This window comes from Antennarius striatus, chromosome 7 (assembly GCF_040054535.1).
Source record: "Antennarius striatus isolate MH-2024 chromosome 7, ASM4005453v1, whole genome shotgun sequence".
NCBI classification, from domain to species: Eukaryota; Metazoa; Chordata; class Actinopteri; order Lophiiformes; family Antennariidae; genus Antennarius; species Antennarius striatus.
The window spans coordinates 9,568,559-9,596,051 of NC_090782.1; the positions used below are offsets into that span (position 1 = coordinate 9,568,559).

The 27,493-nt window shown below is 39.7% G+C and overlaps 2 protein-coding genes across 2 annotated transcripts; one reads left to right on the forward strand and one right to left on the reverse strand.

The window, feature by feature from the left end:
- Positions 1–4,079: 4,079 nt before the first annotated feature.
- Positions 4,080–13,516, reverse strand: LOC137599039 (cytochrome P450 2J6-like). The gene is made up of 9 exons (XM_068319687.1): positions 13,313–13,516; positions 8,730–8,892; positions 8,190–8,339; positions 7,952–8,112; positions 7,529–7,705; positions 6,961–7,099; positions 5,218–5,405; positions 5,002–5,143; positions 4,080–4,677 (listed from the first exon to the last, which is right to left on the reverse strand). Exons 1-9 carry the CDS (start codon positions 13,514–13,516, stop codon positions 4,502–4,504), a joined length of 1,500 nt encoding a protein of 499 aa, XP_068175788.1. The 3' UTR covers positions 4,080–4,501.
- A 3,235-nt stretch (positions 13,517–16,751) lies between these two features.
- On the forward strand, positions 16,752–26,309 carry LOC137599035 (cytochrome P450 2J6-like). Its single transcript, XM_068319682.1, has 9 exons — positions 16,752–17,011; positions 17,123–17,285; positions 17,713–17,862; positions 17,950–18,110; positions 18,791–18,967; positions 19,947–20,088; positions 23,334–23,521; positions 24,745–24,886; positions 25,916–26,309. The coding sequence occupies exons 1-9, from the start codon at positions 16,808–16,810 to the stop codon at positions 26,089–26,091; spliced, it is 1,503 nt and encodes a 500-aa protein (XP_068175783.1). The 5' UTR covers positions 16,752–16,807; the 3' UTR covers positions 26,092–26,309.
- The last annotated feature ends 1,184 nt before the right edge of the window (positions 26,310–27,493 follow it).

Sequence of the window (27,493 nt, forward strand, 5' to 3'; positions counted from 1 at the left end):
GATGTAGATTCAAAACACAAGCGCTTGTGTTCCCTCTGACACTGAAGACACACCACACACACACACACACACACACACTACGTAATATTAGGTAATAAGACAGTGTTCATTATTCAAGTGTCAAAAACAGTGATGTGATTCAGTAACAGTCACAATGTGCCTAAAGAACCACCAGGTGGCGCTAACAACAAACACTAGACAGACAAAACCTTTATGAAGTTGAGTCAGCATGCTGTCCAGAAGGCAAAGTTTCCCACTGGCTTCAATGCTCCCCCATCTCAAACGACTTCTTCTGTTTCTTCTTCTCCGATGTAGGGTCAGATAATTATACACAGGCAATACGTGGAAATAAGTTCACATTTTGACTGCATTGTTTAACTAGAAGCACAGACAAAATCATTTTGAACTGTCCTATAGTTAGAGTATATGAATTTGATTAAATGCTGGTATGGTTCTGGTCTTTCCATTGTTCCATGAACATCTCCCACTCCCACTCTCTGTTCTGTCTGATCTGAAAGAAGATGGATGGATGGATGGATACTTTCAACTTGATGTTAGCGAGATTCTATCTCTGTAACCCTTGACATTTTAATTTATTTTCAGGATTTACAATGATGCTGAATGTTGCATGCATGTCAATAAAAAACAATTCTGCCTGCCATGACAGAACCAGGGCAGCCAAAAAATGCACAACAGTATTGTGTCAAAAACATTCGGCACATACTTTAATTTTAAAATTTTTTATTAACCCTATTAATCCCCGAAGGGAAATTAGAAGTCCACTCTACACACAGGTTAGTAGTTGCATGCATCTATATATTAGTGTGTACAGGCCCATAACACACACACACACACACACACACACACACACACACACACACACGGCAGGTGAGGCCGTGCCATTAAATGTTTAGACTCTATTAACTAAATTTCCATAATTTAATGTGTATAATGTACAGTGTCTTTTGTCAACAACTGTCAACTTTCTTGAGTTGAGCAGACCTGAAACTGCTGGGAAAAGGCACAAAGTGGGCAATGCAGTTCTTGTGCCTCGTGGTAGGGGGTGCTGGTGATCCCAGGGATTTCCTCTTCTTCGGCCGTAGAAAAAGTGACAGTGAACTACAATCTATAGTCAGCACATCAAGTGAAGCCATTCATTTGTTTTCCGCTCGCTTTGCCTTATTATAAAAGTGGAGGATTACATATCTCGACTCAAAATTTTTTCAATGCTTTTCTTCTGGAGCTGCACATGGACTTCATTTACAAGTAAACATAAGATATAAAAAAAAAGTGTAGGTAACAACATAACAACATTTTTAATCAAATGTGCTTATTTGTGTGTGACAGTTTTTTTGTATGAATAATTCAGCTATGAGACTTTAAAAATAACACACTCGCTGTTGCTTATTAAATGGTGAACAAGCTACACTGTAGGTTCATACGTTTGTAAACATCTTCATCTGATTATGACAAAGTCAACTGATTATGAGCAACTTGTAAAGCGGACGGCACCTCGCTCAAGGGCGCCTCGCTCAAGGGCGCCTCGCTCAAGGGCGCCTCGCTCAAGGGCGCCTCGCTCAAGGGCGCCTCGCTCAAGGGCGCCTCGCTCAAGGGCGCCTCGCTCAAGGGCGCCTCGCTCAAGGGCGCCTCGCTCAAGGGCGCCTCGCTCAATGGCGACTCGCTCAAGGGCGCCTCGATCAAGGGCAACTCGTTCAAGGGCGCCTCGCTCAAGGGCGCCTCGGCAGTGCTCGGGAGGTGAGCTGAAGCCTCCCTGTAGCAGCTCATGCTCCAAAATGACTGGGTGGGAGCGGGAATCGGACTGCGGATCTTGGGAACATTGGACAACCCACTCTACCGCCCGCTCTAGCGATGAGCCACAACATTACTCATTTCAAAAACTGGCGCAGACAAGGGGAAACAAGGGCTAAACTCACATAGAAAGAAGGGTAGGTGAAGTTGACAAACCATTATCTGCATCTTCACCACACACCATCAGGTGATCATTTTCACATTAAGACATCATGAAGGTCTCAAGCTCTTCTCACTTAGTCTGAGGCCATAATGGTGAACAGACTAATATAATGATATTGTTAGGGTAGTTACTCAATCATCTAATTTCTCTATTGTTAAGACATGGTGAATCATACTATCAACCTAGTTGAATAATTGAGATGTTTCAGGCAAATGCTTAATCAATCATATGATCATTTAAAGTGGTCCTATTACAAAAAACACATTTTTTCAGGTTTCAACATACAGTAATCTCTCCCTTATTTGTGCTTCAAGATTCACAGCTTCACTACATTATAGGTAGGCACGTGATACCGTATGCGAATGCTATTGGCCGACAACATCCGTGTGTGCACTGCGTTCTGAGTCTCACGGAACGCAGCGAACTTCCGTGTAGTAAAGGAACACTTTTCTTTAATAAAAAAGGGCTTTAAATAGTCTATAAGAGTATGGGAAAAGGTAATGCAGATAATAAGGTGGTTTAATGTCAGTATGGGGAGGGTTCATAAATGTTCAAATTACCGTAAATAATAAATAGTTTGTCGCTATATCACAGAATTTTGTTTTATGCATAGACCACAAGTAACGAGTGAATACTGTATACATAGTGGTACTCCCTAACCCTACCAAATCCTCGATTCTGGAAGACAAATGTTTTCGGCATCAATAAATATATGAAAAGCATGTAAAATCCACAGGGTAAAAGCCATTAAGCCACTTGACACGTCCACTAAGGGTGTGGTCATCCCCGAGGTGGAGTTCTTGTTCAGGCCAAGGTAGCAATGTGTGGTCATCACCTGACTCAGAGCTACACACTGAAAGTTCCTCACAAGATGTTGAAGGCAGCTGGCAGTTTTAAAATGTTGTTCGGTTGTTCCCTGGCAATACAAACGTATAAAATATCCAATTTCCTATTCCAGTGATACCTCTACTTACGAATGTCTCTACATACGAAATTTTCTACTTATGAAACGCCTCAACTCTAGTTACTAAAGAAATTTTGAGTTACAAAAGGCAAAAATACAGTATGGGCTGCTGCTCGCAGCTACCAAAGGTCCCTGAATGCAAAATTCTTATAGCTGCTCTGCCATTGGCTCTTACCTCGCATCTTCCTGGCATCCCATTGGCTAAGAGGGACCACTGTGTGTAGCTAGATAGGTGTCTATGCAGCGTCCTCGTCATTCGGCCCTCGACCCATGACGTGTTCTGATAGTTTTACGCAAATATATTAAGTTTTTGAGTATTCGCTATGGACCTCAAGAAAGTGATAGAGAAAAGAGGAAAAGAAAAGATGAAGAAAAGAGTTTTTTTTGTCCATACAAACAAAGCAAGAGTTAATAGAAAAGCATAAAAAAGGGATGCGTTTGGTTGATCTCCCCAAAGAATATGGCCGTAATGCATCTACAATCGCCACATTATTAAAACAAAAGGAAGTTTAAGGAGTTTAAGGCATCGAGTGGGTGGTTGGAGAAGTTCAGAAGGAGAACGGGAATTCACTCTGTTGTTCGGCATGGTGAGGCAAGAGCGCATGAACCAAAGAGGGCAAAAAACAATGAGGACAGCAGTTAAAAGGTAAATGACCATCGTTTGTATTCTTTACTCTATTCTTTGTTTTTTACATTATGCACAACTCTCATTTATTGTGTAATAATCTAATCGTAACATGTATTTGTTACATGTTTTGATGTATTTTTATGCTTTATAAAACATTTATGTCTGAATTTTGGGGGGCTTGGAACGGATTAGGGCATTTGCATGAAAAACGCGTCTCTACTTACGAAATTTTCTACTTATGAAATTTCTTCCAGAACCAATTAATTTCGTTAGTAGTGGTACCACTGTACCAGCAGGTGGTACTGCGACCTGTATTAAATCTTCTTTGTCTCTACTCAAGGAGAGAAGTGGACTACCAATCTAATGTCTTTCTGCTCCATATGATTTTTCCCCTAATTTACATAACAAATATATGAATACTAAAAAAATATATTGATACATTTTAATGAAATATTGTATAGACAATGATGTAAGTATAGACAAGAACCCAGTAGTCAGTGAATGCAGCCTAAAATCCCCTCCCCACTTCAGTGGCTGGATCTAAACTTCAGACAGCTACTCTATCTGGCCTACCTGCCAGTTTGTCTTTTATACATGTAGTATACTGATTACTACTTGTGGAATATATGGTAAAAATATTTAGTTTATTATTCTGTAACCTATCATGCATTACACACAGTCCACTAGAGGGGCTAGTTATTGGAAATTTTGTTGGAAAATGTCATGCTATGATTGGCCACTCTGCATTAGAAATACAAGACATGAAATTTGAACTGAACAAAAGATCAGAACAGAAAACAAAACCTGAAATTAGTTTTCATAGTTTTTGTGGTGAATGATATATTATCAGATGACGATTCAATGTGATTTACAATTAAAGTTCAAATTAAGGATGTCTTACTGTCTGAACATTGGACACTGACAAAATTAGCTACTCTTAACGTGCAGTAGCACAGATATCATAAGGAAGCGGTGCCAGAGTGACACCAAAGCGGTAGTCCATCACAGGTTTCACTCCAGCAGGCATGGAGAAGGTAAAGTGCTGCATGAAGGAGGTGAAGAAGAGGAAAATCTCCATCCTGGCCAAGGTCTCACCAAGGCACAGCCGCTTACCTGAAGAAAAAAAACAACAGAGACAACAAGCAAAGCAAATTGAAATTACCTGAATGTTTTTTAGACATGAGGGCTTGCCTTGAAAGTCAGTTAGTTTACGAAATCATTCAAATGGAAAGACCAGCTAATTTTTTTGATAGCCAGTGGAAGTTTTGTCTCAATTTTAGAACCTGAAGGCAGGTCAGTGAACCAAAAGAATTTTGCATAAATCAGGCATTTTTAATGGTGAAATTCCATTTTTTTGTTCCTGGTCAAAAGTAATCAGCACATTTTTTCTGTAAAGATGGGACTAAAGCTAAAATGTCAAGTTGTGTTGGTCCTCACCAGCAGAGAAAGGGATGAAAGCCTCTGGTTTCTCAAACCTTCCCTCTTTGCTCAGAAAGTGTCCTGGGTTGAAGGTAAAGGGTGTCTCCCACTCATTCTTGTCCAACAGCACCGAGGTCAAATTAGGAACTAGTATAACTCCCTGATGATTGGAAAAATAAGTAAGAAGACATCATGGTGGTGTATGTTGAGTAAAAATTACATATTTGAAATGACCTTTGGGATTGTGTAGCCTCCCAGTTGGACGTCTCTGTTGGTATAATGAAAAAGACTAAGAGGAACTATGTTTCCAATCCTCTGGATCTCATGGATGACAGCATTGGTGTAGGGCAGGTTTGCACGATCTTCCATTGTTGGCTGTCTGGACCGTCCAATCACTCTGTCTAATTCACTCTGGACTTTTTCTATGCGACAGAGGTACAAGCAAGAGTATAAACGTGATTTCATCCACCAAAAAAAATGAAATAACTATGAAAAATAGTCACCTTAAACAACAGCTACAGTCGTGTAATTGTTGATTTTCAATCACACTGTAAAAAAGTACTACAAAAATCATAAAATCTTAACTGCAAGTATAAATGAGTCACAGTAATTTTCCAAAATAGCTGGAATCCAAATAGCAAAACTCAGAGACAGAATGAATGGTGGAAATGTTTCCAAACCTTTAGATTTTGGAATACAGTAATCCCCCGTTACTCATGGTTAATGTGTTCCAGGACCACCCGTGAAAATCCATGATTTAGCGACCAAACATTAATTTATTATTTACGTATAATTTAAACGTTTATGAATCCTCCTCAAACTGATATAAAGCCAGCCGCATGTATGGGAGCCATTGCAATGGTTTCACAAAGAAAAAATTCCACTTCATAAGACAAAAATAAACTTGCAGGAGGAGCCGTGAGTCTCAGAATGCAGTGCACACACTGATGCTGTCAGTAATAGCATGCGTGTACGGTATCACGTGACTTCAGCTCGTGGGACACACTTTGCCTCTCGCTCTCTCCGTTGTCCTCAATGAGATGAAACTTACATCTCATCGAGGACAATATATACATTGTATATAAATATCTGTGCATCTTGAAGCGCGAATAAGTGACGGAGTGCTGTAAATGAATACTAAAAGGATGAATCTGTGTAATTTTATTATTATTTTAGTGCAGGGACGGCCTCATGTCACGTCACAAAAAATGTTTAGAAACTAAAAAGTATTCCAACTATAAATTTACATGGCTCAACTTTTTGAACGTTAATGCCATCCACTGTTGCATTTGTCTTCAAACAACGGCCAAACCTGGAACTACAACATTGCAAATAATTTGTATTGAATCTTCAACTGCTTTAGTCGTGCCACCAGCTTGGATGTTTGACCTCAAGAACAGAAGTTCAAAAGCAGGGCTATGACCTCATAAATTTATGCTTCTGAAGACTTATGTACCCAATGTTCACCATCTCTGTAAATTTTGAGAGCTGTGATTTCAAAGGTTCAACTGAGTTAAGACCATGCCGTGACATAGGCTTCTGATCACACTCAATTTACACATGGATGTGGATGTGTATACTGTGTACCTTATATAAATTGTTGTTTACATCTGACACTGACATTATTTTCAACTGAGTTTTAAAGTTTGCCATTTCTTGAAAGTAGGCAGTGAAATAGTTAGTGAATAAATAAAAAGATTAAAATGGCTGTGCTTCATTCTTGAAGAATCTCCTACATTCATTTGATATTCTCCAGTATATTTTTGATTGCATTTAAGACTCCAATAATGACTTAATTACCACTGAAAAGTATTGAGTTTACATTCTGGCCCTAATCTGAACATTTAATGACAGACTGATGAGTGGGAGTCAGAGAGTAGATCTACAGCATTACCACCAATAAATTTGATTGTTACATATTTCCACACATTATTGAATGTGGACAAAAAGATTTGTTAACTTGGTTAATGCTCTTACCCTGGACCTCAGGGTACTTTGCCATGTAGAGGAAAGCCCAGCGCAGAGTGGTGGACGTGGTCTCAGAACCAGCCACAAACAGATCCATGACACAGACAATCAGGTTTTCCTCCTCGAAAGTACTGTTAACCTGCCCCCCCTAAAAAAGTATACAGCATATAGAACTAGAATGTTAATCGATGCTTCACAATATCAATAGACAAGTACATACAAATGTTATTTCAGCAACAGGCAAAAAATATTTTGGGGACACATTTTGGTTTACATATTCTAGAAAATAATAATCAGAAAGTCAAATAATGTGTATTGAATCATGCATTTTCACATTTTAAATCAACCTGTCATTGCTAGAGTAAATTGAGTGTAAGATATTGATATCGGAGATAAGGAGGAGGAAGACTGCTCAAACTCCAGACTACATCTGAGATTTTGACTTTTTCTCACATTCTAGCGCTTCAGTGAAATTCCACACGAGTAAAACATATTAACAGATAATAGTTCTGATGTAGAGCACCTTCACTTGTAACACATGTGTAGGCAATACAAAACCGCATCAAACATCAGTCACCTTCTGAATCTCATTCAGATAGCAGTCGATGTAGTCTCTTGGGTCTGTAGGGTCAAAGTTTTTCTTGTGCTCATTGATCTCTGCCATTACAAAGTCTTTGACATTGTTCCAGAGAGTCTTTGTTGTCTGATGTGGCCCTGGCAAATGTCTCATCAGCAGAGGGAATGAATTGTAAAACTGCAGAGTAGAGCATGGTGAAACGATTACTAATGTTTAAATATTGCACATTACATTTTTATCATTTTAAGGTCACTCAGAAAAGTATTTTATGTTAAATATGAATAATTCAGTTCCTATATTGATTCCCCATTCATAGATGACTCTTCTCAGTCACTCGCTTCATCAGGTTCATCATAATGAGGAAATGTACAATTGAACAATTGTATGCAGCATTTAATATATCAGTAATTCTAAAAGCTGTACCTTATTCCAAAGTGAGGCGTCAGTCTGGATACTTAACTCAAAACTCCTGATCAGTCCCTCGAACTTCTCATCATTGTACTCAAAGCGATGACCAAAAACCAGGGTGCAGATGATGTTGGAGACAACTTTGTTGATGATGAGATGTGGACCAAATGGTTTACCTACATAATTTAACACAATATATCAATTCTGTATTTCTGATTGAGCATACTAAATGAGTCAGTGAAATCAAATCTACCTGTGAAGTTTGCGATGTATTTTGCACAATGTAAAAATTCGTCCACGATGACAGGTTCAAGTGACTTTTTGCCAAATCCAAAATATTTTAGGGTTGAAAGTGCAAAACGCCTCTGCTGCTTCCACATGTTCCCGTTACTGGAAATTAAACCTAATAAAACAAATACATTTGAAAAAAATAAGGAATAAATAATACTTAGCTCACTAAATATTAAACTTTGATAATTAATGTTTGATAAATTAACGTTTGATAAACTTTGATAATTTATATTTTGCGATCAATGCAAGTTCAGCAAGTATCCCTGCTCCTGTCTACTGTATTAATAACAGATAATTTTTGTATAATAAATAAATAAATTGGGAGTGTTTATGTTAGATAGTGTATGTCTTAAACATGCAACGAGCTCATGAAGTGAGTGAAGTATAACCTTTGAACTAATTTTTATGCTAAAGAAACACAATATGAAAAAGGCCAAAGGGTCATACTTTGTAGTGCTTCCCTGTACGAGCATCACAGGAGTAAAAATGCAGGTCTTCTCACCTCTTCCATGGACCAATTCCTTACGAATTGGACGGCACGGACGATCTGCTGTACTGTCTCCCTGATTTACCAGAGCTTCTTTAATGATTTCAAGTCTGTTTAACACCACCATCCACTCCTGGCCCATACGCAGGCTGTAAACATCTCCATATATGTGTGATAGCTGTGAGTAGATTAAGACAGAGGAAGGACAGCAATAAAAGTTCATAATACTGCAGCCTATGTAACATTTGTGAAATAATGACAATGTTCATCCAACAGTGACTTTATTGACAGCAACAACTTCTGTCGAACAACCTCAGTGTCAAATTTCTCTTTGAAATTTCCCAATACGGACCTTCTTCACAACATCATGTCGAGTCATGAGCTTGTGGAGAGGTTGTTTAGGTTCCCCCATGTAGACATTTTGGCATTTGCAGCTGATTTAACTGCATATAGAGTAATCACTCGTTACTCGCGGTTAATGCCTTCCAAGACAACCCACAAAAAACAAAATTCTGCAATTTAGCAACAGTTATTTATTTTATCATTTACATTAGTTTAATTGTTTATGAACCCTCCCCATACTGATATTAAACCACCTTCTATCTGTATTACCTTTTCCCACACTCTTATAGACTGTTTAAGGCGCTAGTGTTTTTGTAAAACACTGAAGTGTGCTGCATTCAGTGAGTCTCGGAACACAGCACACATTTTAATCGAAAATGTCTTCAAGCTGTTAGCCAATAGCATGTGCGTACGGTATCACGTGACTACCTACTAAAAAATCTGCAATGTAGTGAAGCCAGTCATCTTGAATATGCGAGGAATTACTCTTCTAGGTTGCTCTTAAGACTGTGTGCTGTGGGGTCTTTTGCATGGACCAGTCTTTGTTTAAGAGTGTTGCACAGTTAAAATACACAGGAATCTGGTGTTTGTTAAAAATCCTCCTCAGTTTTTCAGACACTCCAGACATATATGGGATCACAATATTGTTACGTCTGCTCTCCTTCTATTCCGTCCTCTCTGGGTTGTTCTCCTTTCTGGATCTTGTGTGAGCCTTCACAAAGATCCAGTCAGGATTGCCACAAGCTTTCATTTCCAGGTGTTTGTTTTCTTTACCTGGTCTTGGGTAATGTTTGGTAACTTGTCAGCCCTGTTTTGTTGGGTCCTTATGACTTCAAGCTTCACCATCACCATCCAGTGGATGGTGAGAGTCACAAAGAAGGTACTGGTCAGGTACTGAAGACGCCTCTTGGATGGAAGGTAAAATGTCTTCAAGAAACTTTCTTAAAGTCCAATGGATTGATTTAAACAGTTTTGGATAACCATGACCTGGATAACTGAAAACCTACACAGACATTTTATTTGAAAGAACTAACACAAACACTATTCTGAACGTAATCTGAACTACTTAACTGCAGTTGTACGTGTGCACTATCTTTTTAGTGAGTTGTAAGGGGTAACCTGGACATGCCTGATTGTGAAGTTGAAGTCAGCCACTTCACCCACCCAATGACAGCCGGTTTTGCACTTGTCAGGGCACATGTTAGGGAGCTGTTGTCTGTGTAAATATAATGTGGAGCATAGTAAAAGCAATCTCTGAAGCATTCATAAATTGACCATTTTAGGGCCCAAGCATTCCGGCTTCATACGCACATGACAATTTTTCTCAGGGAATGTTTATGTTGTGTGCCATGCAATAATCGTCATCTTGCCCTCTTTTTTCTGATATAACACAGCTCCCGGTCATCTCGCGAGGCATTACAGTTTATGAATGTACAGTACCTCATTTAGCTGGATAGGATGCTGCAGTGTTTTGCTCAGCTGCCTCTGCCTCTGCTGCCTCATGAGGGGACTCTGCTGTGATGGGTTACACTGTCTTGATATCTTCCAAGTGTCCCAGATTAGGGCCAGATTATAGTGTGACATAAAGACCTTTGTAGGATTAGCGACTGAGACTGGGATATACATGGATCTTCCCTCTGTGATGGTGACCTGTCCCTCTTGTTTGACAAGACCCTCCAGCAGCTGTCACGGGTTATTAGAAACATACCGCAGGCTTTCTCCGCTAAACTGGGGTCTGACAGGGACACAAACAAATGCCAGTTATCTGTTCAGCAACCAGGCATACTCCCTTCTTTACTGCCTGCTCTGTCCCCACAATGTACTGTAGTTTGGGTCTGGTGTCTGTAATAACTTTAACATTGACTTAGCTGTTTTCATAGACACAGAATATTCTGCTCATTTTCTGAATGTTGTGTGTTTTATACTGTCGTTTGCAACAATTTCCCAGTATTTCCTCAATCCCATTGAATCCAGTGATGGGTTGTTCTGAAACATAGAGGCCACTGAACACTAGAATGACGACAAAGTATATTTTCAGGGCATGTGTCACAGTCTGGATAAAACTCGGTTTTAACTCATTCATGATATGGAATTTCACTCCCATCAATCCATCCATCCATCTTCTACTGCTTATCCGTAGTCGGGTTGCGGGGGCAGCAATTTCAGGGAGTCCCAAACTTCCCCTTCCCCACCAGTTCTGACTGAAGGATCCCAAGGCATTCTCAAGCCAGTGTTGAGAAATAATCCCTCCACCTGGTCCTGGGTCTGCCCTGAGTCTCCTCCCACCTGGACGTGCCAGGAACACCTCCCTAGGGAGGTGTCCTGGAGGCATCATGCCCAAACCACCTCAACAGACTCCTTTCCACACAAAGAAGCAGCGACTCTACTCTGAGCCCCTCGCAAATAGCAGTGTTTCTCACCCTATCAACTATCCGCCTGAGAAAGCCCATTTTCACCACTTGTATCTGCGATCGGTCATGATCCATTGCTCATGGGCATAGGTCAGGGTAGCAATGAAGATTTAACGGTAGATGGAGAGCTTTGCATCTCGGCTTAGCTCCCTCTATGTGGCAACAATGCGGTAAAGTGAATGCAATACCACACCTGCTGCCCCAATTCTCCGTCTAATCTCATGTTCCATTGTTCCTTCACTCATGAACAGGACCCCAAGGTACTTAAACTCCTTCACTTGTGGGAATTTCACTCCCATTAGCAGCTCATGCTTCCAGTGGTTCCGACCACGAAAGTTCAAAAAGGAGATTGACAGTGCTACATGGGAGGTGTTGTTTCTGACATTGTTGATGAAGCTTGCCTGAGCTCCAGTGTCCCTTAGAGCACCGGTCCCCAACCGCCGGGTCGTGACCCGGTACCGGACTGTGGGCCATTAGGTACCGGGCGGTACAGAATGCTTGAGCGTTACTTTTTTTATCACCAAAGCGTAAGAACCGGCGAATGTCTTCAAATTTTCAAATTGATATAGTGGCCTTGTACAATGGGTTGTCCAGAGGACTCCCAAAGAGCGTACGAACTGGCACATCCAAGTACTTCTCACTTCCTGCAAGAATGGTAAATCCAATGAAGGCCCCAAACACATCTTTGGTTACATTTTTCCACTTTCTCCCCATGTCTGAGGCTACTCTTTCTTCTTCCTTGTTTGTGCATGCCAGCACCTCTTTTATTATATCATCAGACATTAATGCATCTATTGGGGAGACAGTCCCAAACAGAGGTACAGGTCCTGGCCGAATACATATCAAACTGACTTGGTGTTGTAGCCTGTTTGGCAGGAAACTCTGCCCAGTAAGAGCCCTTGTGGCTCATTCAGTTTGGCATAATATCCACTTCCTCTTCAGAGAACTTATCAGCGGACTCCTGTGTGTCTGTCTGCCCTTGTTCAGTGGGGGAACAATAGGCTGGGTCTTCCATATCTGAGATGTCAGAATCTGAGTCAATGCCTGCAACTGGCTCTTCATCTCCTCTGTCCTGGATCATTTGCAGGACACGGTCCAAAGGGATTCTAGCTGGCCTGCTATCAGACATTTTACTATAGATAAAATAAAAACACACATTTTACCAGTAATGTGATCACACATTATAAGATATCAATAAAAAAATTACGTACGTGTGTGTTGCTCTGTAGCAATGAGCTCCTGACATTACTGCCAACAGGTGTGTTGCATCAGAAGTGAATGATGACATCAAATGTGTGAGTGGGACAGTAAAAGTGACTAACAATTAAAGGTTCATACAAGAATCCATAGAAACTATTTGGGGGTCATATGTGACCCCACTCATGGAAGAGTGGGATAGTGATACATAAACTACAATTTATATAAAATTATTTATTATGTTTTAAAAATGCAAATGGCCTCATGTCACAAACATATTTTTGGAGGAATACCTGGAATATGAATATACTGAAGGAAAAACAACCCATGGGGTCATGCTTGACTCCACATGTGCACTTGACTCCACAAGGGTTAACAAAAAATGTTTCTCTATCTAAATTTTCGACTAACATCATGATGGAAAATAATTTCAAAAGCAATCTACTTTTAGTCATGTAATTAGTGTTATGTAATTAGTTTGTCATATAATCATGTCTAATTATCTTTAGATGTGATTGCATGTAAACCACAAATCTTTCAAAAGTATGACTTAGTCTTTTCAAATAAATTAAAATGCATGTTATTTAACAGCAGAGTCCTTTTGATCTATTTTTAGTTATAATGGTATATTGTGATGTGTAGATCTACCTGAGTCAAACTCTCATGGGTCCTTTTGTGGTCCACAGAGAACATGTTGCCCACAATAGGCAACGCCCATGGACCTGGAGGGAAGTTGGCCGGCTGGTGGTTCTTGACATAATCTGCAATCAGGATGAAAAGTACCACAAAAAGAAGCAGACATTTAACATCCCAGTCTGCAAAGGATCCAATCAAAGATGTGTACAGATCCATTCTGCAAACAAAAACTCAAGCCTGTCTAAAAGAAAGTTATGTTTTAGCTGTTTCTCCTAGAAGAAAAGTAAGATGGTGTTGGTGACCAGGGTCCCCTTCACTGTCTGTCTGTAGGAAGCTTGATGAATTTATTTGAAGTAAATTGTGAAATTACTGGACTCTGACCTGCTAAAGAACACTGTCAATCAGTGACAGTGTCATGGTAGTAATGTGACATTCCATATCAAGGCTTCGAAGTGTGTGTCGAGTTGGGGAGGGGGCATTCCCACGAAGCGCGTATTGAGGCTTGCTTCATCTCGGGGAGGAGCTGAAAGTAATGACGTCCGAAGCCTCGCTGCTTGGCTCATACCATGTGACTGATTGAGGACAGCGATATAAAGCGATCAGACGTCGGGAGCCGTCCCTGAGGAGGGTGAACTGTCATGGTTCAGTATTTGTGTCATGTTGCTCTGCTGTGCTGGGGTGTGGTAGGAAGCAGGGTCTAACTTTTGAGCAGAGTGTTGAAAGTAGTGTGAGGGGAACAGAACTGAAGAAAATTCCTGAATAAGAACCAAAATGTCTTCACATTTCTCCAATATGTTTATTTGAGACATTTCATGTTTCAAAGTTCAGTTTTTTTAATAGTGAAATGCCACACTTACAAGTTGGCCAAATATTGTCTCCAACCACCCAGAAACTCTAACGCACATGCACCAAAGTCCAGGCCCGGGAGCCGGATCCAGCCCGCATGTGGATTATATATGACACCTTGGATAATGTTTAATTAGAACCAGCCCGCAGGCCACAGCTGCTGGTATTCCGCCGCTGGAATACCAGCGGCTGCAATGGCAGCCTGCAAAGTCACTGCAGCAAGCGGGCCTCAGCCTCATTATTCATCAGTTGTCAGAGCAGAAGTAAACTTTCAGCTACCCCCCACCTCAAAAATGGTTAAACGGAAGGTGGACACTGAGAGCAGGAGGTTTCAGGATAGATGGGAGTCAGTAAATGTTCACGGAGGTAAAAGACAAACCTGTGTGTCTTCTGTTTGGAGAAGGTTTGGCAGTAATGACAGAATATAAGAAGGCACCATCAGACATCTCAGAAACACACAAAGATTTGATCTTTGAAGGAAGTTCATTTTTTCTGTGTGCATGTGAAAAATGTTTTCACTTGAAATAACTGAGAGTAATAAGAAAATATTTCTTTATTCTTTTAGTTATGAAAAAATATACACTTAAATAGGCTATGTGCAATCATTTCAATATGTTTTAATAAACATCGAACCAGTTCGGCCCTTGGCTTGAAGCAAATTTGTTTTTTTGGCCCTCTGTATACAGTGCGACCTCGCGCATGCATGAATCAAAGCTTACGACTTCACCTCATCGCGGAGTTTTGGTGGGCAGCCACATGATACCGTACGCGCATTCAATTGGCTGATGACATCCAGAAGTGCACTCCGTTCCATGAGCACTGCTGACAAAAAAAATTCATGTAATGTTCATGTCATGTCTCGGACTTACGTAAGACACAGAAGTGCTTTAAACAGTCGATAAGAGTGTGGGAAAATGAATACAGATAAAAGGTGGTTTAATATCAGTATGAGAAGGGTGATGAATATTTAAATTATCATAAATAATAAGAAAAATAGATTGTAGCTGTGTTGCGGAATTCATTAATCGCGTGTGGTTCCTGGAACGCATTAACCGCAAAGAACGAGGGCGCACTGTATTTGACTTTGACGGTGGTTAGCGCTGTCGCCTCACAACAAGGCGGGTCCAGGTTCGAGTCCCGCTCTGTGCGGAGTTCGCATACTCTCCCCGTGTCCGCGTGGGTTCTCTCCGGGTTCTCCGGCTTCCTCCCACCTCCAAAAGCATGCGCTTCAGGTTGATTGGCCGGTCCCAAATTACCCGTAGGAGTGAGTGTGTGTGTGCATGGTTGTATGTCTTTGTGTGTGGCTCCGCGGTGCACTGGTGTCGTGCCCGGAGTGTCAAGACTCAAATACACAAAACACAAAAAAAGGTTTACTTGACATGACACCCATTTGCGAATCAGTGGAAAACTCTGGATTATATCCACTATAGACCAAGGGGGAAATTTAAAACATCACAATTTGCTAATACTTATTAGTTGGGTCTTTCTTGTAGGCACCAGGAATCCATAACAAAGACGATGACTTATAATTTTTAGCACCATCTGATCTTTTGTCGTGGCCTAAAATCAGAAGTACTATTTTCTTAATTTGACAGGTACTTGAAAACTAAAGAACTTTTTAGTTTGTTTTCCTTGTTTCATAAACGGCTGTCTCGGAGAGAATCTGGCCAGGATGGAGCTTTTCCTCTTCTTTTCCTCCTTCATGCAGAACGTCACTTTCTCAATGCCTGCTGAAGTGAAGCCTGTGATGGACTACCACTTTGGTGTCACTCTGGGTTATTTATTACTCTTTCTATTTGTTGTCGGTACTACTTTCTATGTGCTGGTGCTTTCTGTGATGCTTTTTCTGTGTTTTTGTCTACTCACTGTGCTGTGTGTAGTGCGACATAGAAATTAATTTCCCTGACGGAACCTCCTTAAGGGACCAATAAAGTTCCACTCTACTCTCATAAATTCACAACAATGTCTGGTGAGGTTGGCCAGAAAATCAGCAACTACTGACATTGCTTAAACTAACTGGGCAAAGCAGGAAAGTGCACACAATAATAATGAAATATGGAAAATGACACAACCCACTGAATTGATGTTCAATAACTGTTAATGTGTATAAAATATTTGTTGTCCATATATTTTTGGTCATATTATTAAGCTGTAATGTGCAGTAGTGGAACAATTTATTTTTAGACAATGACACATATCAAATAAAATGTATGATTATTTCAACAACACAGAGAGGGGACTGAGTCTTTTGATGACAATTTCTGTCTTATCACTGTGTTATCCATTTTTATATCACAACTGTTAAAAAACAGTTTGCTTTGCTATCAACAGGTATCAACATGTTCTTTTCAAAACTGTCAAAAGAATTTCTAAATTAAAAGAAAAAGGAAAAAAATCTGGAAACATCATGAAGTTAAATGTTGTCATAAAGTTTATTTTTGTTATATGTGAAATGTCTCTGAGGGAAAGTAGGTGAATACACCTTGACCATTATAGACCTTTTCCTCTGAAGGGGACAAGGTCTATAATGGTGGGGGAGTGGCAATGACGATGTGTTTGAAACTTGATACCAAGTTGAACTAGGTGCCAGTCTGTTTCTGTCACAACAGAAACAACAAAACACAGGCTTCAGGTGGGCAATCTGAAGGCATTTTTTGCACAATGGATCAAATCTTTTCTTTAATTGGATCCTATGTGGACTGGGATGTCAAAAGCCTGCTGCTTTTCGTGGTAGTTTTCATCCTGACTGCAGATTACATTAAGAATCTTCGGCCATCTAACTTCCCTCCAGGACCTTGGGCATTTCCTATTTTGGGCAGCATTCTGTCGTTGGACCACCAAAGGGCTCATGAAAGTTTGACACAGGTAGATCTAAACAAGTAAATTGTATAACAGAAGATACAGGCCACAGTATCTACCTTGCTGATATGTTTATGAAGCTTCATACTGTTCCTTCTCTGTTGAATCTACTAACAGTTAGCAGGAACATATGGAGATGTTTACAGCCTGCGAATGGGCAAGGATTGGATGGTGGTGTTAAACAGGTTTGAAGTGATAAAAGAAGCTCTGGTAAATCAGGGAGACAGTGTGTTAGAACGCCCAGACTTGCCTTTGCTAAATGATGTAAGCAATGTAAAAGGTAAGAGTCCGTAACTACATGATTCCCATGTCCCATGTTCGTAAAGGAAAGCATATTGTTAAATTCCTGTTATTCCAAATTGCTATTTGTTTTTTTTTATGTGTAATTGTTCATTCCCACTTTTGTAGGGACAAAATAAAAATATCTATGGATCCAATTGAAACTCATTTACACTTTGTATGTGAAAGTGTTTCTGATTGTTCTTGTCTGCTTTGTTTGCCCTGTATTTCCTCCTATGTGATGAAATGTAGGTTTTAAGCAAACATAAATCAAATATTATTGGCATACATAAATTAATAACAGCACTGTTCTCTTTGGAAAATGAAACCTGCATTTAAAACTTAAATGTTTTTTGAAAAATTGATAAATTATTGAGTGTCAAAAATTTGTACTTTTCGTTTTTATCATTGATTTGATTTTCCACCAGGTTTGATTTTTAGTAATGGGAATCTGTGGAAGCAGGAGAGGCGTTTTGCACTTTCAACCCTCAGATATTTTGGACTTGGCAAGAAATCTCTTGAACCCCTCATCATAGAGGAGTTTTCACATTGTGCAAAATACTTGGGTAGCTTCAAAGGTAAATGTTAATGTACAGTGACACATCTACAGTATAGTATCGTGCAATCACAAATAAAGAATTAACTTCTTTGGTTAAATTATGTAGGTAAACCATTTGCCCCCCACCTCATTATGAACAAGGTTGTCTCCAACATCATCTGTTTTCTGGTTTTTGGTCATCGCTTTGAGTATAACGATGAGAAGTTTGGTAAAATGACCAAAGAATTTGAGACAGCTCTCCAGATTGAGTCTTCCATTTCTGCACAGGTACAGTAAACTATTGATAAATAATCTTAATTCCGTGTATCATTGTTGTAAATCATTAATGGTAAAATTATCCCATGGAATCATGCAGCTTCTTTGAAAATAGGATTGCAATATATCTCCAGCCACGGAAACCATGTTTTCACCTCTCTGTTTTGTGAATTTTCTATCAGGGTTTCATTTAACCCACACAGTCAACATAGGAAGAAAGGAAAAAGGAAAACTGATAAAGTCATTAACAGAGGTTAATTCCATCAAATCAATCATCTTTGACATAAGAGGAATAGTACCACAGATTTATGGGAGAAAACACTGTAAAACCACAATGTTAACACAGAAAGAATGTAGGACTTACTGCAATGAAAAAATAAAATGTACAGGACAGGAGGACACATAAGAACCATTGGGGAGAATTCACAAACAATGAAGTGATGAAGGAAGAAAGCATAAAAAAGTATGATTTTCCGCCAAGCTGGAAATTCTAATTTCAATGGACAGTGGTTGTGTGATGCTGTGCATTCCTTATTCGGGAACTACAATTACTTCAGGAACTCTTTTTACGCACAGAACAGAAAAATGTATCTGAAGTGATGAGTAATTGGATTTTAATAATAAATTATATCAAAAGATATTTTGCTGAGTTGATTTGTTAACCCACTTCTTCAACTTGCTCCACTTGAAAGCTTTACAACTCATTCCCTTGGCTGATGAGGCATTTGCCAGGGCCACATCAGACATTAAAGAAAATCTGGTGGAATGTACTGGACTTCATACGTGAAGAGCTGAAGCTGCATAAACAAAAGTGGGACCCTGAAGATCCAAGAGACTACATTGACTGCTATCTGAATGAGATTCAGAAGGTATCTGACATTAGATGCATTTCTCTGAACTAATGATGTGCTGTACTGATGCCATTGTATTGTAAAACTGTTATGTGTTGAAATGGTCAGACATCCGGTTTGGACTTTAATCATGGCCTATGTCTATGGTAGCAGAGTACAGTATGCCTATTTAATGAATACGGATTCGTCAGCATTTGAAGTCAGTGGTTCAATCCCTGTTTCCATGTGCGTGAAGCATTTCCTAGTTAGTTAGTTAGTTAGTTAGTTAGTTAGTTAGTTAGTTAGTTAGTTAGTTAGTTAGTTAGTTAGTTAGTTAGTTAGTTAGTTAGTTAGTTAGTTCAAAACCTATTTAGTTCAAAAAGTAGTTAGTTTAAAACCAAGTTAGTTAGTTATTTCAAAAAATACTTTAAATCTAGTTAGTTAGGTGAAAACGCAGTTCGTTGAAAACCTAGTTAGTTGAAATCCTAGTTCATAATAATATTAATTTAACATAAATAGTATAAAAATAAACAGCGTGAACATAAACAATTACCATAAAAAAATAACATAAATACTACGCTGTTTATGTTACAAAAAATTCAGAAACTAGTTAGTTTAAAATCAAGTGATTTAGTTCAAAACTTAGTTGGTTCAAAACCTACTTAGTTTTGAACTTAGTTGTTCAAAAACCTAATGGGTTAATTACTTAAACTTAAAAAAAAACTTAATTAGTTAGTTAGTGAGTTAGTTCAAAAACTAGTTAGTTCAAAACCTAGTTGGTTTAAAACATAGTTTAAAAACTAGTTAGCTTAAAGACTATTTAATTCATTTAAAACCTAGTTAGTTCAAATCCTAGTTAATTGTGTAGTTAATCCGTTAGTTTGTTCGTTCGATTCTTAGTTAGTTCAAAAACTAGTTAGTTCAAAAACTAGTTTGTTTAAAACTTAAATATATCCATTTATCCATCTTTTTTTTCATAGACCCCATGATGTTCATGTGTTCTGACCTATTTTCTCAGAGTAAAGGAAAGGCTGGCAGCACTTTTGATGAGGAAACCCTGATCATTTCTGTCTGGGATCTGTTTGTGGCTGGTTCTGAGACCACATCTACCACATTACGATGGGCTTTCCTCTACATGGCAAAGTACCCTGAGATTCAGAGTGAGTAAACCAAGTAAATATTTTCATGTACACAACAATAGAAACCAAAATATATTTATTAGTGGGTTGTAGAAATGTAAGTTACAATGGACTACGATACAATACACTTATTTGCAATGTATCATTACTTGATCATGATGCGAGATTGTAAATTGTGACTTGCCATCTATCAGTGTCTCTCATATATACCTGGCTCAATAAATTAAAAATCATAGTTGATGACTTCTGTAAACAAGAGGTGATCCTTTTATGTACTGTATCTTAGAGATAAACGGCACCCAAAATGAAAAAGTCAAAAGTTCAAACAAGATTTATTTTAAGAAAACAAAAGAGCATCTCAAAAAATGGAAAGTGATGAATGGCAGACTCGACTGTTCTCCATGAAGCAGCCGACTCACAACCTGACAAAATGTACTAGGAAAGAAAAAAAGAAGCAGGGAGACCAACTAACAAACAGGGTCAACAAACTCACAAAAATTACAGGTTAAGAATCAACAATTTACCACAAGGAATAACCAACAATCTCAAAAATATTGAATGCAGGACTAGGGCTTATCAGTGGCAAGAAAAAGAATGCAGGTAAGCAGCAGAGAAAGAAAAATAAATCCCGTGGAGAAAGGACCAGCAAGCAATGGCCTGGAGATACAAACAAACCGTCACACATACAGCTGAAAGATAGACATGAATAAACGGTGAGAACAGGGGAAACATGACAGAAACCAACATTCCTTTTTTCTGACAGCTCCATGGAGAATGCTGTCTGTAGGTATAGGGTTTAGCTACTTAGCATTAAGTTACAACTAAATGAGACTGCAAAGACTACTCCGCAAATGATATTTATCATTCAAAATTTAAAGAGAACCCGACTCCATTCTTCTGTTAAGTAACCCCATATAACCATGCTAAGACCATGATTTCTGACAAGTGTTTGTCCATTCGAGAGAACAAGTCAGCTAGAGTAATTTTTTCTGATGAAAGAGGCAGATCGGAGGGAGGAGGGGGTGTTGACGGAACAGAATCAGAACAGAAAATATTTTTAAAACAATTAATACCGGGGTTCTTTTTCATCCTTGAAAAAAATATTTGACCTCATGTGTCACTTCCTGTCATTCACTCGACGCGGGATGAGAGCAGAGAGAAGTAGCGGCTATCAGTAGCAGTTAAGAAAAGGGAAGTCTCCCAGTCACAATTTAATCATAACAGATAAACACTGCAGTATGTCAATCTTAAAAACGTATGATTTAGACATTAACTCATCGGCTGCAGTCATTTTCAGAGCAGTGTGTCCCCGTACTGTCAGCGCTTTGTAGCAATATTGAGCTATGGGAGAAGCACAATGAAAATCTGTTGTTCAGCAATAAATGACATGGTGGAAGTTATTCTTGTCTTGTTTCATGTAGTGTCTAAGTAGGAGGCATAAGCCTTAACTACAGTGATATAACTGTCATAAAGCAGTGGTGTAGTGCTGTGGTACTGTTTACTGTAGGGTAGGGACATATCTATAATTATAGTCTATAGTGTAAACTAATTGCTTTAGTTGCCAATTTAAAAGTCCTTAAGTTACCGTATTTTGCGCACCATTCAGCGTATTGTATAAAGAGGCGCAGTCTAAGTTACGGAGTTTATTTCTGTACCTTAACCGGAGACTCGGTGCATGCTAGCTAACAGAAGCAAAAAGCTGACTGTGGTTGAACTGTGTTGTACTACCTATTTAAATGTAAAAAAAATACACTGACATTATTTTTTAAGTATGTTTTTATTTATTTATTTTTTGATAAATCTGTGCTAAATCCTTCGAAGTCCTCATCTTCGGTCTGCATTGAATAGCTCGGCAATGTCACTATTGCTGACCGTCTGGTTTCCGGGTGTCTGTCCGGTAATGATGCCGGTTTTTGCGAAACATCGGACGTTAGTCCAGGCATCCGCAATCCACCACATATTGTGGGTGTGTAACTCGCTCGGCCTTGCCTCCAGTCCTGGTAAACGTGTGTTCACGTCTCTCATCCATCACTCCATGACGCTCGCAGCTTAACTTTAAAGGCTCTGTTTACACCGATGTCCATCGGTTGGAGCTCTTTCGTTAATCCTTCAGGATGATGACAAGCTCCGAATTCAGCCGCTTGACGTGGTTTTTGACAGAAGCGGTGGTGTGGGCGTGCATGGAGTCACAGATCAAGAGAGATGGCGAAGCGTGAAGAAAGCAACCCAGTCTCTTTACGTGAACCGGAACAACCGGAACTGATAGCCTGGAGTATACATGTTGCGTCGTAAGCGTGTCTCTTCGCTGACGCCATTGTTGGGGGTCTTTAGCCAAACAAATGTGGTTATGCAGCATACCTGCGGTACAGTACCAACACATACCCTATACCGGTACCTACCGGAGGTGTGCCGGACGTAGCCTTGTGTCATGTTCTCTAATTGGTCTATCGCTGCCGGCGTACGTAGTGACGTAATACGTCCTATGTCGGCGGACAATGGCCGATCTGGCGGAGCGTTGACTAAAGTCACACAAAAACATTTTTACAGATTTTGGAACTCAGTGTACACATAAGACGCTTAATGTTAAAAGGCACAGTGGCGATTTTTGAGAAATTTTAAGGCTTTTATGGTGCGCAAAATACGGCACCTACATATTTATATTTACAACGTTATTAATCGATTCAGGAACTTTATTTAGTTGTTCTAACCAGTTCAGGAACATCAGTTTATGGGTGGAACACGAACCGGAAATGTTATAATTCCGTTTCTGTTCGGAACGAACTGACTGGCAAAAAATTCTGGTTCAAAGCCCTGATTAACACTGAGCGTGTCAGAGTGGAAGTAATTTTAACCATATTTAGTCAAAGATATTGAGGACCACGGATCACTTTGGGACAAGACGTTTCCAATACAGTGTAGTTGGCCATCTGGCAGTTGAATGACATGAATTAAAACAAGCATAATATGGGACCATTACGTGGAGAAAGTATGAATATTTTTGTTTTGTTTTTTAATGGAATGCATTTTTCCCCAATATTATAGTGCGGAAAAGGTAGCATCGATTTATTTTTTTTAATGTAAGTATTTAAAGCTTGCGCCCCAGGGATGCACATTGTCTGATGATCCTGCGTCCCTATCAAACAATGTGCGTCAAAAACGCAAGGATGCACGCAAACAAGAACACTGGTGCTATGTTGTACTGCCTACCTCCAAAGATTCAGCTTGATGATGAAATGCTGCTTATAATTTTTTCAACTCTTATACAGAAAAGGTCCAAGCTGAGCTAGATAGTGTGATTGGACAGTTCAGACAACCAGCCATGGCAGATCGTGTAAACCTACCCTACACTGATGCTGTCATCCACGAGATCCAGAGGATGGGCAATATAGCTCCTCTCAGTCTGCCCCATGTTACCAATAGAGACATCCAGCTGGGAGGCTACACAATCCCAAAGGTTTGTGTGTGTGTGTGTGTGTTTGTGTGTGTGTGTGTGTGTTTGTGTGTGTGTGTGTGTGTGTGTGTGTGTGTGTGTGTTTGTGTGTGTGTGTGTGTGTGTGTGTGTGTGTGTGTGTGTGTGTGTGTGTGTGTGTGTGTGTGTGTGTGTGTGTGTGTGTGTGTACATTTATGTGTGTAGTGTCAAATTAGATGAGTTCAAGTGTGTGAAAATTTACTGAGACAGGGTGATGGAAAAGTTTATTGCATGATTAAAATTAAATACTTATGCAGAGATATAATGCCTAGTATGTAGTACAGTGGTTAAGTCAACTGACTTGAATGCTGGAGGTCGTGGGTTCAAATCCCGGTCGGGACAAACACTATCCAGTCAACTTACTCAAATGCAGGAGGGTTGTGGTCTGGAATGCAGAAGGGTGTGGTTTTGAACCCCAGTCATGGAGGACACTATCCAGTGAGGGTCCTTAGGCAAGACCCTTATATTAGCCTAGATCAGTCATGAGTGATAGATGTGGTGATTCCAGCTGACACCAACATCAGGAAGAAGGAACCCGAAAAGATCAAGGGTTGAAAGAACAGCTGGAACAGATGTGGAAGATCAAAGTTAATGTGTTCCCTGTGGGAGTAGGAGCACTTGGGGCAGTGACCCCCCCAAACTGGAAGAGTGGCTCCAGCAGATTTCTGGAACAACATCTGAAGCCTCAGTCCAGAAGAGCGCAGTCCTAGGAACAGCTAAGATACTGCGCAGAACCCTCAGACTCCCAGGCCTCTGGTAGAAAACCCGAGCTTGAGGATGACACACAGATACCACCCCACAAGGGTGAGAGGGACATTTTTATTTATTTTTTCATATACATACAACCGGCAACACGGTGGCACAGTGGGTGGCACTGTCGCTGCACAGCAAGGCAGTTCCCGGTTCAAGTCCTTCCGGCTTCCTCCCACCTCCAAAAACATGCAGTTCAGGTTGATCGTTGATACCAAATTGATCTTAGGTGTGTGTTTGTGTGTGTGTATGCGTGTGTGCGCGCGCGCGCGCGTGCATGATTGCATGTTTAAATGTGGCTCCGGGTGCAATGGCCTCACGTCCCCAGTCCGCTGGGTTTGGCTCCAACACCCCACGACCTGTGGCTGTGGGCAAAGCAGCTATTTACGATGAAGGAATGAAAGAAACAAACGCTGTAACTTAACCTTATTAATGTGAATTATTATTCCAATCAACAGGGAGTTGTGATAATTCCTAATTTGACCTCAGTGCTGTTTGACAAAAACGAGTGGGAGACACCCTTTACCTTCAACCCAGGACACTTTCTAAATGAAGAGGGGAAGTTTGAGAAGAGAGATACCTTCATCCCTTTCTCTGCTGGTGAGAGCCACACAGTTTCTTTTTCTTGTATTTTCCCCTCTCTTAGAGTTACCCCAGAGTTTTATTTTGGGAACAGGACTGTGTTGCATACTATGCTTGGGTTCCATTTTTAAAAAATATAAAACAAATAATAATAAAATAATAATGAGAAATTAGATTTGAACGTTCTGATGCAGCAGATGTAGATGCAAATGTTTGGTCACACTGACCAGCTGGATAGCGGCCGTATGTTTAGTTCCATATGGTTTTTTGAAAAGTCACTGCCAAATTATTGACAACACTTGAAAATCTGAGCTCAGTTCCTAAAGCCAGCTTTTTCTTGCTTAGACTACCGGCCAAAGTTAAGCCACACATGCCTCATAAAGATTTTGGCAGGATCATCCTTGCTTTTTACGAAACTCACCTTGACTATTGCAACCTAATCTGAACAAGTCATCACTTTGCTGACTGAAACTGGTGCAAAATGCTGCTGCTTTTAAATAGAACTACAACACATTTTATTGAGTTCATCTCAGACCCTGTGTTCAAACATTGTTTTGTTTATGTTCCCTCTTCTAGACATTATTCTGTGAACTGTTGATTGTTCTTAAATGTGTCACATAAATAAATTTGATCTTTGATCTTATATAATGATATCGTGTTGGAGCCACAGATAAAGGTCACGGATGATAAATCTTTTATTCTTGTAATAAATGCTGTCCACTCACCTCTGCACTGCCATTATCAAGTCATTATTAATTGACTTGAAATACTTGTTGCCTCACCATTCTTCATTGAAGACTCCTAAAATGATAAAAAGAGTCTGGTGAACTTTCTTTGGGTCAGAGGTAGTAATTATTAATCTGAAGTTTTGATTACCACAGGCCTTAACAATGGCTATGTTACAAATGACTTTGCTTAATCTGTTCTCCAATCTAATCTCGTAAATAAATTAATATAATCATTCTGAAAACCACACCAATAAATGAACAAATAAAATGTGTGTCACAGTTTATTAATTTTTTGTTCTTGGTTGTTTTCCTGTCTCAGGTAAGCGTTTGTGTCTTGGGGAAAATCTGGCCAAGATGGAGCTTTTCCTCTTCTTCACCTCCTTCATGCAGCACTTCACCTTCTCCATGCCTGCTGGGGTGAAGCCTGTGATGGACTACCGCTTTGGTGTCACTCTGGCACCGCTTCCATATGACATCTGTGCTACTGCACGCTAAGAGTACCTTGTTTTCTTTGTCTACCTCTGGAAAGAAGACTTGCCAATTAGAGCATAATCTGCAGCAGCTACAATTATTTTACATGTTTATAATGTAGTAAATTATAGTTCATTATAATTCATTCAATTAATTACAAGTTCACCTGCAAGTATTAAATATGTAGGCCTGAATAACTCAAAAATAAACTGGAAAAACAAATAAAAACTTAAAATTGTAAATTAATGATTCAATTTCATATTTTTTCCAGAAGAAAGTATACTGCCATTCAACCATCAACCAAGGTTGTTATTTCACACTCTGGATAGCTTGTGCTCTGCCGGTAACTGTTAGCAAAGAATAGATATATTGTACTACTGTATAGTTATTACTATAGAATTAAATACTTCTTCCATAGTCCAAATACACAAAGTAGAAAGTCACAATCACATTATTCATTCATCTTCTGCAGCCACTGATTTTAGGGGTCACAGGTCTGCAGCAGCCTTAGCTGGCTATGAGCAAGAGGCAGGGTACACCCCAGATGACATGCCATCTCATTGCAGGGATGATCACAACATCCATCCATTCATCTATTTTCTTTAAGACAAGACAACCATGATCGTCTTGTTTTCAGCCACTTTTCTGCCTTGGGGGTCACGGGTGTGGCTGGAGCCTATCCCACCTGACTAAGGACGAGAGGCAGGGCATACTCCGGACACATCGCCAGCACATCGCGGGACCACACACAGGACAAACAACCACTCACGCACACACTCACACCCACGGGCAATTTGGAACAATCAATTCAGCTGAAGTGCATGTTTTTGGAAGTGAGAGGAAGCCTGAGAAGTTGGACAGAACCCACACTGACACAGAGTGGACATTCATACTTAGCACAGAAAGGAATTGGATTCGGAACCTTCTCGCCGTGAAGCACAGCAATACCTACTACTCCAACGTGCCACCACAATCACAAGAATTAAGGCAAATTAATCAATCAACTCCATAAAATCTGATTGGCTTTGCAATTTTGTAAAATAACCCCAACTTATTTGCACTTTTGACTGATGGTATTTATTTTAACTAATTGTTTGTTTTTGAACGCAGGCTTTGACAGAGTATTGTTAGATTTTTGTTTGAGTAAAGGATTTGAATGCTTCGTCCACCACTTTATTTAGTAAGACTAGGTGCAAAATTCTGAACACAAAAAGCCTTATGTTTGTATACAATCATGTTTTTGTGTCCTAGCAATAATGAGTTAGGTGGAATAGTACCTTGAGATACGAGTTTAATTTGTTCTGTAAGCTCGTACCTCAAACAAGTCATATCTCAAACAAGTTTTCCTCATTTAAAATAACTAAAATAATTTTCATTCATTCAATAATTTCATTCTAACCTTGTAAAAAAACCTTTAAAAAATCAC

What these genes read in the sequence shown, in the direction of transcription:
- LOC137599039 (XM_068319687.1), bottom strand. Translation starts at nt 13,516, where the DNA reads ATGGATCTGTACACATCTTTGATTGGATCCTTTGCAGACTGGGATGTT. An exon ending in GAGGCTACACAATCCCAAAG is followed by an intron (nt 5,144 to 5,217) that starts GTCATTTCAAAT and finishes TCCAATCATCAG; the next exon opens with GGAGTTATACTAGTTCCTAA. An exon ending in TTTCATCCCTTTCTCTGCTG is followed by an intron (nt 4,678 to 5,001) that starts GTGAGGACCAAC and finishes TTTTTTCTTCAG; the next exon opens with GTAAGCGGCTGTGCCTTGGT.
- LOC137599035 (XM_068319682.1), top strand. Translation starts at nt 16,808, where the DNA reads ATGGATCAAATCTTTTCTTTAATTGGATCCTATGTGGACTGGGATGTC. An exon ending in AAAGTACCCTGAGATTCAGA is followed by an intron (nt 20,089 to 23,333) that starts GTGAGTAAACCA and finishes ACTCTTATACAG; the next exon opens with AAAAGGTCCAAGCTGAGCTA. An exon ending in CTTCATCCCTTTCTCTGCTG is followed by an intron (nt 24,887 to 25,915) that starts GTGAGAGCCACA and finishes TTCCTGTCTCAG; the next exon opens with GTAAGCGTTTGTGTCTTGGG.